The 16,688-nt window shown below is 39.7% G+C and overlaps 1 protein-coding gene across 1 annotated transcript; it reads right to left on the bottom strand.

Annotated features, from left to right (window-relative positions):
- Positions 1-6,260: 6,260 nt before the first annotated feature.
- Positions 6,261-9,358, bottom strand: id4 (inhibitor of DNA binding 4). The gene is made up of 3 exons (XM_086039143.1): positions 8,667-9,358; positions 8,120-8,185; positions 6,261-7,547 (listed from the first exon to the last, which is right to left on the bottom strand). Exons 1-2 carry the CDS (start codon positions 9,087-9,089, stop codon positions 8,138-8,140), a joined length of 471 nt encoding a protein of 156 aa, XP_085895269.1. The 5' UTR covers positions 9,090-9,358; the 3' UTR covers positions 6,261-7,547; positions 8,120-8,137.
- Positions 9,359-16,688: the final 7,330 nt, after the last annotated feature.

Below are 16,688 nucleotides of genomic sequence, written 5' to 3'. Positions count from 1 at the left end.
GATCTTAAAGTGAGTAAACTATGCAAACAAGGAAGAATTTGAGACGAGGGCAAATACTTTTCCATGGCACTGTATGCCTTAACTTATAACATTCTAAATTGTATATGTCAAAACACATTTGTTCAACACAGAGATTGAAATATTGCAGAGCAGTGAAAATGAATTTTTCCCATTTATGTAATGCAGTTATTCAAGGTCTGCATTTGTCATCCCTGACTGTAATGCGTTCTGTTTGGTTTGATGTACTTTCCCCTCAGGCAGTCGCTGAAATACTTATACTGATATAAGTCTTGCTTTTCCCCCTCAACAGACAATTTTGTCTGAGGGAATCTATCTGCCTTTCTGTTTGTCTGGCTCATCTTTAAAATGTTAAGTTTGGAGACTGACAGAGAGTAAAGTACAATACAAAGAGAAAACAAATTCACGGGAGAATAAATTAGTAATATGGTGAGTTTAAATGTCATAAATAATAAAACAGCAAATGTTTTGACCCATCAATACTATAGTCATTGTGAAGACTGAAGAGTAATTTTGCAAAAGAAAGAGCCACATGGAATGAAATCGCTTCGTATTTTAAATCATCATCATCACATTTAAAATGACATAACTATGACTATTTCAGCAGCATTACAGCTTCTTTTTCCAAAAAGGTGATGTTTCCATTATGATATGAATATGTCATTAATACAATATTTGCAAATGTTTTGCAAATATTCACTCATTTTGAATTTGATGCCTTTTAACACGTTCCAAAAAATGCTGGGACAGGGGCATGTTTACCACTGAATTGCATCACTATTCCTTTTAATAACACTCAATATGCATTTGGAAATTGAGGAAACTCATTGTTGAAGCGCTATATGTGGAATTCTTTCTTATTCATGCATGATGTACAGCTTCAGTTCAGCCGTCCGGCACCTCCGTATTATTTTGTGTGTATTTATTTTATAGGGTCCCCATCTTTTTTTGCACTAAATAATGCATTTTGAATGGGAGACAGGTATGGACTGCTGGCAGACCTATCTAGTACACACACCTCTACTATGAAGCCAGGCTGTTGTACCACGTGCAGAATGGGGCTTGGCATTGTCTTGCAGAAATAAAGCAGAGACATCCCTGAAAAACATAAAAATCTGAATGGTCATTTCTTATAATTACCTTTATTTTCCCTGGCAAAACTGGCATTTGAAGGGTGTGTAGACTTTTTAAATCCGCTATTCTGCAAATAATCGCTATTCCATTACGTTACAAAATGCATTCTTTAGTATCTCCATAATAAACTGCGTTTTCAACGAAAAATGAAAATTTCTGCAAAGTAGCAGAAATTAGTTATGAAAAACAACATAAAATAATTAGATAGAAAACAATTTGAATAAACCAAACCTATTAAATTATAACAATTAGATTACTTTTGTTTAAAGAATTTGGTCGTTATGCACTAAAATTCAGTGTGGCTCTTTTCAAACATGGTTTTTGTGTCTAGGATAAATATTTTGGGAGTGTTTGGAACAAAATGTCAAATGTTTAATGTAAGTAATATTTGTCATTTCATTATATGTGAGATTATTTTAAGGACATTTTCTATATATGTAGATCGGGGATGGGCAATTTAAATGATGTAGGGGGCCACAACTTTTCATCAGCTCTACTTGGAGGGCCGCAAAGAACCACACATTTCCTAACCAGATGTATGACAAAAATGCCATTTTTAATAAGGACAAAATATGTGCATATGTCTGTTTTTTATTGAACCAATGTACAGAAGAGTACAGTTCACATATTTTAATTTTCAAGTAAATACAGAAACAACCTACTGTTCAACTACAAAAATTATATAATCAGATACAGTGATCCCCGCCTCCCCCATGCAAAGGGCTTTTGCATAAAAATTCCCATTCAAAGATGGCACAAAACTGCTGAACAACAAACCAACAATAAGTGCAAGAACTCATTTTGTGCACGTTTTCATTAAAATGAACTCACTCACCGTTGTCTACTTTTGACATCGGTGCTGTAGAAAGAGGCCATGACATGCTCTTCTTCACAATTACAGCCTCAGGGTTGGAGGTGCGATTTCTGTCATCCTGTGGTTAACACTGGTATTACATCTTTCAATGGCTCAGCAACAGTAAACATTTTTACTTTGGAAAATTAATCGAGGGCCACTCAAAGTGTGGGCGAGGGCCGCATGTGGCCCGCGGGCTGCCGGTTGCCCGTCCCTGATGGAGATATTTCTCCTTGTTTTAGTCCTTTCATTTCAGAGACATAACTGTCACACTGTTGTGTCTTTGGGAGCAAAACATTGTAAATGAAGCCTCATTAATTAGGCTCATTAGGTGAACAAAAACCTGTTGGATTGGAGGCAGTTGGAGCGCTTCCGCCCTGATGGAGCAACGGTATTTAGCATGCCATATTGGCTGTCTGATGGTTGCACCTCAGGGTCATGTTCTGTGACATGGCTGTTGGCCACCCCTTCTAACACACACACACACACACACACACACACAAACATGCACACGCACACATCCAAATCCTTCAATCTTTCAGGGCCTTGGCAGACTTCTGGTTTCCCTTCTCTAATCTCTGAGTTCTCCAGGGGCATGCAGCCATTCTCTCTGCTATTTAGAGAAGCTTGGCATTTGTCTCATTTCTGTAATTCATTGCCCGTCTCCTGGGAGCCTCGGTTGGCACGGGTGATGCCAAATTTTCTCTCCTTCTTCAATGTCTTCCCCTTTTCGTCTTTACACGATGTCTTTCTCAGTCTTTCTCTCATTCAACGTGTTTGTTGTCAAGCAGGAAAGAAGCGGACTATAATGATTATGTTGACACGTGAATTGTCTTCATATGATTGTGTTTGATGGAAGCTCTGTGCATGCTCAGATTACACAAGGATGCTCAATGTGAATGCAAGGCTTCCTTTTCTTCAGCTATGAAATTAAACTGAATGATCCATTGTAGGATCATTGTTTCTTTTTATTTAACTCTCATAAATGAAAATGTGAAATGTCAAAACATCAATGCAAACACAACCCAAATGAAAATATAACTGCAATGTGCATCATCAATTACCATGAGTAATATGAATTTGGAAAATATAATTAGAATTAATGTGGCTTCATTAAAAACCCACGTCTGTTACAGGGCGGCATATTTAATCAAAATGTTTCAGTGGATCAAGTAATCATTTGTTTGGAGTAAAAAAAATAAATTCTTTGTAATGTGCCATAAGGACATGCAGATGTAAAGTCTTTTCTTCGGTTGGAGCATTGCAGGCAAATTAGTGCAACTCGCAGTTTATGAGTATACGGCTGTTTGTGGCAGGCATTTTAAGCTAATAGCTGCTTTAAATAGCAGCAATTAGTGAGAAGCATGAGATATTTAATCACTCTAGCCCAATTAGACTGTAATCAAGTAGTGTCCAAGAGTGAGCACGTTTTTGTCCTCCACCGTTCAGCTGCAAGCGGTCGCCATATATTTCTGCAAACGCCGCGAAGAGCAGTGATTAACACGCAGGGATATAGGCCCCCGTGGAACGCCATAATGTGGAGTTAAATCAGCGAGAGAAGGAGGTGAGACAGCACAGCTAAACCTGTTATTGCTGTTTAACATATGCCGAAGGTTAATTCAAAGCAGCAACAATTGCAAGCATCCTCGTTTTATGGGTTTGCGTCACTGTGTGTTGCGCAGACTTGAGTAATTAAGATCCTCTGTATTTGAATCACAGTAGCTGCACACAGAGACCCTGAAGAAGAAGACAAAATGAATTCCATCATACACTTTTCAGTATTTACTGTTACTCAGACCTACAACACGTGCACACAAATACTGTAAGATTTCCTAGCATTGATGACCACACGGATTGTTCTGACTGATTGGGTTCAGTCGATACCAAAATCTTACACCTTCCTGTTCAAATGGCAGGTTTTAGTGATATAAAAAAATAGACCAAGACAAATCATTTTGAAGCCTTCTAGAAAAAAGTGTTATGCATTATGTATTCATGATTAAGCCCCATTGGAATGGTCTGATAAAACCCAGGCTAACCTTTTTGGCCATTATTTGAAAATATGTGTTGCATAAATCCATCAGGCTTCTGATTGCAAGCAAAAAGCATTGTCAGGAAAAGCCTAGCACAACAGGTGTACTTTATTTGGGCTTAATCTGAGGCCCTTTAAATGGCAGCAAGTGTGTGCTGCCTCCCATTGAACATGAATGTGGATTAATTTTCAACACAGCCAGTGCAACCACAATATTTTAGTTGTTTATTTTAAATTCCCCCTCAAAAAAAAAAAGTCATAAAAAATTATAATTACATTTATGAGACTTAAAATATAAAACATTAAAAAACAGCTGGTTATAGTTTGTATATGAAAAAATATATCTTTGTACTTGTGATGTGTACAGAATTGTGATGCAACAATTGTATTTATCTAAAATGTGAAAATATTTCTTTTAAAAATGCAGATGTGCAAACACAAATGCGTTTTCATATGTTTGTCTAAAAGCACAAGATTACGAACACAGTGTCATGTTTGGATTGCGAATCTCTTCATTTATATTAAAGTCACCTTTTAGTAAAGCCAAAAATGTAAATGTACTCTATGTGGTGCCTATTGATGATAAGCACGCATCACCAAACTGATATTCATTTCATATGCGGGAACAGATGCTATCGTTTAAAATCAGTTTAATGCAGAGAACATTTTGGGTGATTGTGCATATAATTAATCAAAGCCAGTGTAGGTGTAAAATAGCGTGAAACAGGAGCTTTTCAATTAGATTCATTAAATGTGTTGCGAAGCTTTATCTTTCTTTCATCTGGTCTTCTTAAGAAAACATTGACGACGGCAGTCATGGCTGCGGAATCAGATCACCAGGAACTGAAGTCAGGATCTACACACACGCACACAGATGATGGGCCTTGCGGGCCACATCTGACAGGTATGTGTGTGATGTCCCCAGGGAGAAGGACTTGGCAATGACAAATAGATGCCTTTACACTGATTCAGCCAAATTTTGGGGTCAAGTACACAAGGGTCAGTTTTCTGAAGAAAAACCTGAAGCTGTGTGAGATACAGGGACAAAATATCTGATCCCACATATACCGCCGTTGCTAAATGAATGGCCATGATGATAGCTAAGCTCCACGATCCCGAACACGTCTAGTCTCAGCATCCGATCCGGAGCAGATACAGAACTTTAATTTGACACAAAACAAAAGCTTATTAAGCAAGCCTACAGTATGTGTGATTTTCGTGGTTGTTCCGGTTCGTTCGGCTGGTGGTCCTCCCCTAACTTTTTTCGCGAGGAACCAAACCATTGAAGCAGCGTGCGGCCCCAGTGTCTGGTTGTCGTCCATAAAATGTGTACCGATACTTGGCTCCTGCATCTGTGTTCCTTTTTCATTACGGTTCTCTCTTTGAAATGATGCAATTTGTTAAAAGTGACACCAATTTCTACAGCATTGTTTCTACTTGTTTATATGTAATGCAGCATAGCTTAGTAGATTTTGAGCAACTGAATGGTTAGTAGTTAGAACCCTGGTTCCCCACTTTTGTCCTTTCCAAAGTATCATTGAGTAAATTACTGAACGCTCCACGTACTCCTGAGGCTTGAATGGACTGTTTACTGGTGACACCGCACACTGGCATCGTTCTGTGTCGAAGTGGTTTGAGTGTCTTCATTTACACTCACTGAGTATTTTCATTGATTTCAATCTTTAACAATTGCAGGTGTTATTTTCACTGATGCCGTGTAGGTTAGAGGTAAAAGTATGTTAAGTATGCAACAGTCACTTGAACAAATTAAATGACTTTGGAATCATTTAAAGCAGTCCAACAGAACAGCATCAGCATTACGGTAAATTACTGTTTTCAAGTTTTCACAATTATTGTGAAAATAAAGTGAATGTCATGTTTTTCACATTTTATAGATGAAATACCTTAAAGAAGGTAGGCCGTAATTGTCATTAAGGCTAAATCTTTATTTCACATGAAATATTATTTTGCACAGAAATATCAAAGAAATTAAAATTGTCTTTTATGTTTTCTTCTTTCTGTAAGAATTTGTTCAGGTTACTATATTTCTTTCGAGATAAAGTTGTACTTTATTATGTGGGATCAAATTACGATTTTGATCCGAGTGCTTTCCCTCTTGCATTAGTATTTTACCACACCTCCCCCTTTGGCTCATTATTTCACTTGCCTGCACCAGCACTGCAAACATGAAAACCTCTGGAGACAAATAATGAGACGACACAGTTCTTCCTGGAAACTTTAATTGTTTTGACAACTCCTCACAAGCCAGTGAAGGTCAATTCCAACAGTGCAGCTGACAGTCATGTACATGTACCCTCCCACACTGGCAGGAGGGTGGTGAGGTAAATTCGGTGTTCAATGTCATATTTCATTGTCTTATTTAACCATCTGCCTGCTGAAATTTGTTCAGGATCACAGAAAAAAATGCTAATCACAAATAATTGTTGTCCACGTCATTAATGTTTGCACTGTCCTAATAAAAAAAAAGACATATCATTTAGTAGAATTGTTTTTTTTGGATATTAAATTGTACATTGTTAGTGCTGCATGTTTTGGATTTTTTTTTTTTTTTTCAGAGTGCATTGTAAAATAATGAAGTCCGGCCTTTTCATAAAAACAACAACAACTACAACAACAACCCAACATATAAAATAGCTGAGCAACCTATTGCCCCAAATGGGTCAAGTGTCATAGTTAGCGAGTATAAAAACAACAAGGGAAAGCTGAGCAAATAAAAGAACTTATCTACACAGGGAGGCCTGCTTCAGTGCACATTTGACATCTCTGCAATGAGCCTGACATGCTACATATTAAACTATTCCAAAACATTGCAAAGTTAACTGATATCATCATGTGAGGACAAAACCACATTCATTCACTAAAGACTTCAAAGTGGAACCACAATATTTACAAAACGACCAACATAACTTTTAATAAAAATATCTCATAATTACAATAGTCTATTTGAAGCATATATGTATTCCTTTCACATATTTTTATCATAGAACATTTGTTTCTCTTCATGTACAATCTTAATTGTTTTTCAGATTGAATTGTTCTTCTTTACAATATCAAATATGATATGATCACAGGAATGACATCCCTGCTCCACACAAAATCATCTATTTTAAACAATAGATGTCCAAAATATATACAGCAATTTTGCAGTTCAGTAAAGCTTTAAACTCACATTTTCTTGAAGTACAATTCACAAAAGGTTTTCATGTAATGCTTGTTTGTGACCGGGATTTAAAAAAAAAAAAAAGTCAAAATGGTGACAATGTGATTTCATTTTCAAAAAGAAAAAAAGTGGATAGGTTTGGTTGGGGACAAACATAAGGAGACCATTTTTTTATGCCCATTCCATGCTCTATGGAAAAAAAATAGTTGTATGTAAGATTAGTTCCTTCCGATAGTTTCCAAATTCCCTTTGTGATTGTGCATCCAGTTGGCTGTGAGTCCCTGGCGAAGCTTTGCTGGCTTTGGAGCGGTTCTGTGCAGCCTGCACACCTGTGGAGGGCATGAATAGAGGTGGGGGGGTGAGCTTCAGCGCTCCAGACTGACTGGCGCCACCAACAAAACAGAGGCTATACTTGATCAACAACCCAAAACAAACCAGGTCAAACAACATCCACACGGCTTGTCAGGCTACTGGCCGGCCAACACGCGCACCTCTGAGAGTCTGGTACACTTTCAAACGACCGCCACACCAAATACATGCTGTATGCGCCGATTTTACTCAGAGGGACTCAGAGTCTGTGTCAAAGACTCAAAGAGAGGCCAACGTGATGTTTGAACCCTGCCTTCTTCTATGATTGCTACACCGGTGACCGTTATTGCACAAAGCACAGCTGCCTCTGTTCATGTTGCTCAATTATTCTTTTCCTTGCCATGCAATCGCCTGCATTTACACCATTATGCTGTGATGTTGTGTGTTTGTTTCAATGAGGATGCTTCAGTAAGAAAACCTTTGTAGTGTTTACGCGACTCCTGATTAAAAGCAGATAAATGTGTATGGATTCAAAATAATTTTAATAATCAAAGTTTAACAACAGCATTCTAATGAAAATAATAACACTTACCAATGTGTTGCTTATGCTTCAGCGGCATAAAATTGAGTCCTCAGGCTTTTTGACGATTGACGTCCTCTAAAGACAAATGAAAAAGACAGATATAAAATGATAAACAGTACGGTAAATCTAATAGTTAAAGCAGCACCAAATGGCCTGAAATAACACATTATTTGGAAAAATTGCAGCTACAATACATTTTTTTATGGCCTAATGAATATCAAATTTCCTTTTTTGTGCGCAGTGGAGTGGACTGAAGGCTGAGGTACTTCACCAGCCGTGGGTTGAGGTGGGCCTCTGACACACACTATTCATTATCATGCAAATCATAAAGCCTGCGATCAAGTGCGCAATCTAAGAAACGCCAAAGGCGCCTTTCCAACGCCATATCGTTCGGCAGGAGCATGTGTGTGTTATTTCGCAAATAATTTCGCTTCCACTGAGGGGACAATGACATATAGCGAGGATGACGCGCTTTGTCTGCTTTGTCGCTATATAGTCTGCCACAGCTGGGTTAAAGATTCCCCGATAGAAGCGCACGCTCGCAAACAACTGGTACCTGGTGGTGGTCAATGTTGAGCACTGTAAGCGGTGTTCGGCTGGGGTTGGACGCCAGAGGAACGCACGTTGCGGTCCGCTGAGGCGCCTGTTTGTGGAGAGAAGGGTGCGTCTCCAGGGCCAACTGCAGGTCCAGAATGTAGTCAATGACGTGCTGGAGGATCTCCACTTTGCTGACTTTCTTATCCTGCGGAATGGTGGGCACCAGGCGCTTCAGGCGGCTGTAGCAGTCGTTCATGTCGTACTGCAGACAGTGCCGGTCCTCCTCTTCCATCCTGGACCGGGCGACGTTGAGGCTTTGCTTGGTCAGATAGTGGAGGGAGAGCTGCCTGCTGCTGCTGCTGCTGCTGCTGCTGCCGCTGCCGGAGGAGGAGGAGGAGTAAGACGAAGAGTCCTGGGGGTGCGCAGGAGGAACAGCCTTCATCGCAGACAACGACAAATCAACAATTATATGGCGCCGAGAAAGAGATGCAAATTAAACTGCTTCAAATGTGAAGATTTTTTTTTTTCTTTTTTGGTCAGGCGCGCTTCTTCTGCTGTGTTAATATCCCGTGAGGCCGCAGTCGCTCTTACTCGATCTGACTGAGAGTGCACACAAGGAGCAGATTGTGCACATTTATAGAGGAGAGGAGAAAAGAGGGGAGGCGCCAAGCCAGCACACTGACACACGAGGGGGAGAAGCTGGTCAGTCAGCGGCAGTCAGGCATCCCGCTGCCCACGGGCCGACCGCAACTGGGGTGAAGAGGGAGGGAAAAGGGCGTGTCTCGATTCTTTTTCGCTGATCGTCACACTTCAAACATTTACCTGTCATGTCATTTGACTTAGCAGAGAGAATAGCCTGAGTCTCTTTGCAGTTAATAATTCTACAGATTTGACGCCAATATTCTTTGATGCGCGTTTCTCAAAATGAAACACTTGCCTACTGCATGTAACTGGACATGCAATTTAAGTGTTTAATTTTCCTATTGTGGAAAAAAAAATCCCATAAACTGACATCCCTCATCAATGCAATATTTTTGCTCTCTCACGCTCTTTGTATTTCTAAAGGTGAGGCAGGGCGACCTTGGCAAAATATTTGCAACTTGAAAGCACATCCCTCAGGTCAAACATTTCCAAAATGTCAATAAGTCACTGCTTTTGTAACGTGGGATTGAGTACCAGGTCTTTGGCAGTGCTAACTGTAGTCCGGTTCATACACAACCAACTTCCACATTCAGCAAAACAGGTGAAAGCATTACTTTCTAGCATGATAGAAACTTATCGCAGGGGAACACGTCAAAGCACCCATAGGAATTTGAAACCTCTGTATGTGTTTTGCTTTGCACATGTCTTCAAGAGCAACAAAAAAAGACAATATCTGTTATTGAGGCTTCTTTGTGTTTACCTCTATCATATATCATCTGTCATATTATTATGTTTGTATAAATACAAGATATACAGGTATTCAACTTTTGTCTGAAGACACCAGCCAAAATGAAAACAACATTATAGCAAGTTTGGCTCGTCATGACATCAACCTCTTGTTATGCTAGTTGTCACAGCATACACAAGAAGCGTGCTAAATTGTTTTAAGAGGTGTTTTCTTTTGTGAGTTTGGTTAAATAATGTTTTTAAAAAGTCGCCAGAGGTTATAAAATTCGGTAAATATAGCAACCAAATTGCTAAATTGGCAGCTGTCTATAAGGTGAGCTGAAGCCTATTCCATCTGACGTTGGGTGAGAGGTTGCCATTTGTCATTCGTAGGGCACATACACATAAACAACCGTTAACACTCTATTCACAACAGCTGAAAATGTAGTTTATTCGATCAATGTACAAAGCAAAGTTTTGGGGATGCAGGAGGGAGCGGAGTACACACTCCAACTCTGACTTGAAGCAGACATGCAAACCATTCTTCCAGCATGCTGCCTTTATTAATATACAGTAATTGATGATAATTATTACAGTAATGCATTTCTTCACCGGAATACAATCAACGCAATGTGTTTTTCCTGTATTTTGTTTACCTTAAATGAATACATGACAGCAGAAAAGAAAGAAAAAAAAAGACTAGCCAAGTCCATAATTCTAATGTGACCTGGAATAAAACCTGTTTGCAAGCAGCCCCTCCCGCTTTCCTTGACCCAGCTGTGTCTTATTGTGCCTCTTAAATTCTTCCACTGTGGGATCCATGCCACAACGCCTCTCCCTCCCCTTACAGTGTTCATTGAGAAGCTGAGTCCAGCAGACTACTTGGCGCCATGTTGGGACCTTATCCATTCACACCTACGTAACTCCTCTTCTCTGTTTTCTTTGTTCGGCCTTGTTGCGCAGGTTGCCATGGACGCTCAGCTGCATGTCAGCTTCAATCCAGAATGTTTTCCAACCAAAATGCATGTAGGGGGGCCCCAAGGTCTGAGTCAAGCATGGATGACACCCACCTCAGTGCCTCTTTGGGGGTTAATGTCCCAAACTTTATGGGAAGCACCACAATCTCCTCTGCAATGAATAATGAAATGGCTTTCGTTTCTGCTTGTTGTCTTCTCTCATCCTCTGTGTTTTCTGTTGCTATGGGAAGTGACTGTTGAGCGCAGTGATTTTGATCATATATTTGGTTGAAGGACAATAGACTATCGGATCATTAAAACCTTCAAATTTGCCAGACAGCCTTCAAATTTGCCGTATATTCCATAGATACACTCTCATGACAAGCATAGTTTAGTTAAGTCAAGGGACTCGAGTTGACTGCCACAGTTAACCGTACTGGTTAACTTCTTGTTACACTTGTTCCAGTTAATGTTAAACTATGTGAGCCATACTTTTTATTCCATGCTTCTCATTGTTCATTGAAGAAACTTTAAAGAGAAATCAACCCAAACATATTTTTTTCAAGAATACATTCCTAGCAGGCCCACTAGTTGAAACACGACATTCTGATTAATATTGCCACTTCTGTCGACTGAAAATGACATCACAACTGCTCAGGGCTCAGGTAACGACCAATCACGGCTCAGCTTCAGAAAACAGGTCAGCCGTGATTGGTCGTTACCTGAGCCTGAGCAGTTATGATGTTATTTTCAGTCAAATAGTGACAAAATGGCCGCCCCCGGACAAGGCTAAAAACGAGTGGATTAACTCTTATTCCACAAACGCAATATTAATCACAATGCCTTGTTTCAACTAGTGGGCTTTCATAGAACATATTCTTGAAAAAAATATGTTTGGGTTGACCTCTCTTTAAAGAATGTTTTATGGATTTTACCTATTTGTATTGCTATGGTAACTTATTTTGACGGTCATAAATGTTAACATGTTACCAAGCACTGCCTGAAAGCTCACTAAAGGTTTTTGGGTTGACCGTCTTCTGTGTTAGACCTTTAACGTTCCCCTCGACTCTGAAACGTTCAACTTTGAAAACTAACAGATTAAAGTTGATACACTCAATATAAATACAGTATGTCGTTTCTATAACAGGGATCTTGAATAAATACTTCCAAAGTTTCTGTATGTATTTTTGAAAGTTTGTAAATTGGCTGTTCTTTTCTGGTGTATGAATTACACGTGTTCAAGAAGTCAAACAAGTACAGGTCAAATCTATCCATCCATTTTTTGATTGCACTTGTTCTCATGCGGGTTTCAGCTGATTTTGGGTCAAAAGCAGCTGGGATAGGCTCAAGATCAACCTAATGACGATGAGCGGTACATAGAAGGGATGGATTAATGTTAGTAAAAATGTATTAGTACCCCATCCCTGGCAGAAAATGAAATCGCAGGATGGAATCTAGCAACAACAACATGCCACTTGGTGATCAGCCAGATCTATATAACGAAGCTCAACAGGCTATTACAGCAGTTGTAATTATTACTCACCACAAGTTTGCCAGCGTGTTACAAATTCCGATTTTGTGGACATCCACCCATCCAGGAATCTCAGTCCCATCCCAGTCATCTAGAAATTACCACAATTGCTTTGCACTCTTCTACTTTTGACAAGCTTCTGCAGAACCTTCATTTCTTATTAAGTTTCAAAATAAGTTTTTGATTTCAGTAACCTTCAGGTAACATTGGAAAAGGAACTTCGTTATGCATGCGAGTAAGGTTAGTATAGAAGGATTGTGAAAAAAGTGTCCATTTATTCTTGTCTTAATTGTTCACCACCTTCAGTAGATCCACCTCAAGTTTAACACCTGCAGAACAATACAAAAGAAGGAACGCGAGTACTGTATAGATTTCATCTGGTTGCCTCTAGTTTGCTTTCCGGCGCTTCTTTAATTGTGGCCCTTCTGGCGGTACTTCCCTAAAGGTTTATTACGGCGCTGACTGGGGACTGGTGCTTGGTAACTAGAGACTCATTACCAGATAAGCCTGATGGGTGAACAACAACAAATAGTGTTTGTTGTGACTAGTATGCGGGGACGGAGATCAAATCTCAAACTTTTAGTCTGTTCTATCCAAATATTGTGAGCTCAGCGAACATTTTTGAAAAGGCTTCCATTTGTGGTATTTCAGCTAAGATTCCCTTACAGTAGGCTCGTTGAGACTGGGTGTGCAATTTTTGGCATTCGTGAAGGTCACTGCACTTCAAGTATACCCAAGACAAGTACCAATGTAAACATGTAACGGTAAAATATTTGAAAATTCAGCCATCATCCACTGTGTGACAACATATTTTATTAGTTAAAAATTACATTAATCAACTAATTAAAATGGTGATTTAGTTTTGAGCACCATTGGTTTGCCTTTGTTTTCAAAGTTTGGGATGACTCATGCGGGATCCACATTCCCCAAAATATGTTAGGTTAAGTGGAGACTCACAATTGCCCATTGGTGTGAATGTGAGTGTGTGTTTGTTCATCTGTGTATTTTATGCGCCCTGTAATTGGTTGGCCACTTGTGCAGGGTGTATTCCGCCTCCCGTCCAAAGCCAGCTGGGATAGGCGCTAACTCACTGCTACCCTGAGGACATGCAGAACAGAAAAAGGATGGATGAATAGGGGAATGTCACAACTTATTTGCATTATTACTCATGCTATTTTTAATATGCCTCTTTGCTGAGATGGGCAGAAAGGCCAGACTCTTAAAGAAGAATTCACCCCCACCCCACCCAAAAAAAATTCTTTGCCATATGTTTTTTGCACCTTCAATAGTCTAAACATCGAATTCTGATTAATATTGCATTTGTGCAATGAGTTAAGCAGCAAAATCCACCCGTTTTTTTGTCATCTCAGGGGACGGCCATTTTGTCACTTCTGTCGACTGAAAATGACGGCTCACCTGTTTTCTAAAGCTGAGCCATGATTGGTAGTTATCTGACCCCCCGAGCAACTGTGATGTCATCTTCAGTCGACAGGAGTGACAAAGTGGCTGCCCCCTGAGCTAGCTAAAAATGGGTGCATTTCTCATATCCCACAAACACACTAATCAGAATGCTGTGTTTAGACTAGTGGGCCTGCATGGAGCCTATTCTGGAAAAAAATACGTTTGGTTTGACTTTCCTCTTTAAACAGGTTTTATGCAGTTAATATTACTCTGCAGGAGTACGTTGCTGCCCGTCTAGCTATGACAGGTGACACACAACTAATCCCTTCAAACATTTGTAGCATTCCGTCGCTGTCCTGTGAAAAACACGCCATGTCCAATTAAGGATTTTTTTTTCCCATTAACGCGATGTCTATAACGCGGAAACACCAGTCACGTAAAAATAAGAAAAATGAAAAAAAAGTTGACAGAAGGGTTTTCTGCAGGACAGCCACGATTTGCAGTTGACTATCTATCAGGTACGTATACGAGGCCGCTAACATCTGAGCCCTCATCTCTCAGTGGTGTGTCAGCTGCCTCGGTTGTAGTGCCTCACTTTTTTTTTGTCTATGACGCAGTTTGCACAACATGTCCAAGTCCCTGATGGCCTCTCAGCTCAACACACAACTTCACCGTGTGTCATTTACACAGGTGCATTCACTGTTTACTTTTTGAAACCTGAGTAACTGTCTACACACATGCACGCATTCATACACACCTATTTCCAAACAAACACAAATGCACTAATCACACATTGAATGATTTCTGAGTGTTAGCTGTCATTCATGCACAATGATACTGTACATTGAATAGCTATACAAGAAAACAGAAAATCCATCCAATTTTAACAATAATCATAATCTGTTTTAATCTTGGGTTAGTGTTAGCAGATTAGCAAAATTTAAAAGCGACCCAGATTGGTTACACGCCATGAAAATTTGTATTTTTTTCTTAATTCATCCAGCTGGTACTTTCAGTTCCTCAGTTCCAATTGTGTACACATCAAACACTCCTTACCTGGCGTTTTGGATGTTCACTCTGTGCTGCTGGATGCTGTTTGTAGTGCAAACGTTGGAGAACCAACAACAGACCAATATTGAATTGAAGTGTGGTGCCTCTCCTTACGTTTCAATATGTGTGTGTGTGTGTGTGTGTGTGTGTGTGTGTGCGTGTGTAAGCAAAAACAGGCAGGTGCACCATTGTAGCATCCTGTTGTACAGTACAGCTGCTGTCACTTCTCATAACCTTAAACCTATTAACCGAGCAGCCACAACATTGCCTAGTTGCGCAATATGATAATATCAATGGAATCATATATAAAATATGCTGCTTACAAAAATAAGGATATTTTCATTGAGATTGTCAGTGAGGACAGTAGTCATTTTTGTCATTGTATTTGGTAGTGCTGTCCAACTTTGCTGTATGAAAGTTGTATCTATTTTCGTTTTGTCCAATCGCTCACTTTGTCCTGGGTCGCCACAACTAGTCACTTTTGTTGCAGTGTTTACACTGGATGCTCCTCCTAACACAACACACTGATTTTATACCCAGGCTGGGGACCAGCAGTTGTTGTGTATTGGGGCATTGAATAGGAATTAAATCCATGGCATCTGTGTGAAAGGGAGTTGCATGTACTGTACAACTACTCGGGGTGTCCAAACTTTTTGCAAAGAGGGCCAGATTTGGTGAGGTGAAAATGCGGAGGGCCGACCATTTGGCCTGACATTCTTTTTACATGGAACACCAATCGATCCTAGCACATTTGAGCAAACGAGTCTGCCTTTCGTTTTTGACTTTTTAATTTAAATTTCAAGATTCTTAAACATGTCTTTTGGTCCATTTGAAACATGACATATCACTGGCAATTAAATGTTCACTGAACTTTTAGATTTAAAATCGGGGATTTAAGTAACAGTATTCACCAGTGCAAATTACATTTCAATGAATGAATGAATGAATAACAACTGAAAATTAAATATTCTTTGAACTTTTTGATTCAATAACAGGGAAATGAATATGTGAAAAAAATACATATATCATATTCACCTGTACAGGCCAGAGTTAATTTGAAACATGGAATTTTGTTGAAAATAAATGTTTATAGATTTACAAACAGGGAAATAAGTAACAGTCAAATGAGGCAGACACAGATGTTGCATATTTCAGTGAAAAATAGTCCAATTTCCACCTTTCCTTAAATTGTCGGCCCTCGCTGTCAACTTCCACTTTTTTATTCATTGTCGCCATTTTTGAAAACTGTCCGGAAAGGGTCATACAGGGTTATGGAGTTGGACAGAGTGCTGCTACCCTCTTGTGTACAAATGTAAAATTGTATTTCGAGTGAATTTTATACGCTTGTCTACGGGGCTCCGGGCCAGACGTTATTAATATTATGAAAGAGGGTGCAGGCCGGATTGAATTTGACCGCGGGCCGCAGTTGGCCCCTGAGCTGGACTTTGGACATCACTGAACTAAACTTTCAGTCACCCCTTGCCGCGAAAAATAGACTAATAAAGAACTGCAGACAAATGCCGCACTAAATAAAGGGGTTTCTGTCTATGCTTAATCCTTCAATTTTGAAAAATGTTCCCGTCACAAAACAGGCGTCCGTCAGGGGCGGATCGAGGGACCAGTCTGTCACATAGACGGAATGCCCAGCTCTGCTATTCTATGTCTTAATAGTAAAGCTGATGCTCGTATTAAGAACAGTAGGCAACCAAATATTATGTTTAGTGCTGAAAAATGA

This window comes from Filicampus tigris, chromosome 8, assembly GCF_054856515.1.
Source record: "Filicampus tigris isolate MCC_2025a chromosome 8, RoL_Ftig_1.0, whole genome shotgun sequence".
Lineage (NCBI taxonomy): Eukaryota > Metazoa > Chordata > Actinopteri > Syngnathiformes > Syngnathidae > Filicampus > Filicampus tigris.
Note: the sequence above shows the minus strand (reverse complement) of the source record. Positions and strands in the feature narration are given on the sequence as shown.

Excerpts from the sequence above, each read along its gene's own strand:
- id4 (XM_086039143.1), bottom strand. The coding sequence starts at position 9,089 with ATGAAGGCTGTTCCTCCTGCGCACCCCCAGGACTCTTCGTCTTACTCC. Across the intron at positions 8,186-8,666 it reads TCAACATTGACCACCACCAG|AGGACGTCAATCGTCAAAAA; the intron begins GTACCAGTTGTT and ends ATTTGTCTTTAG.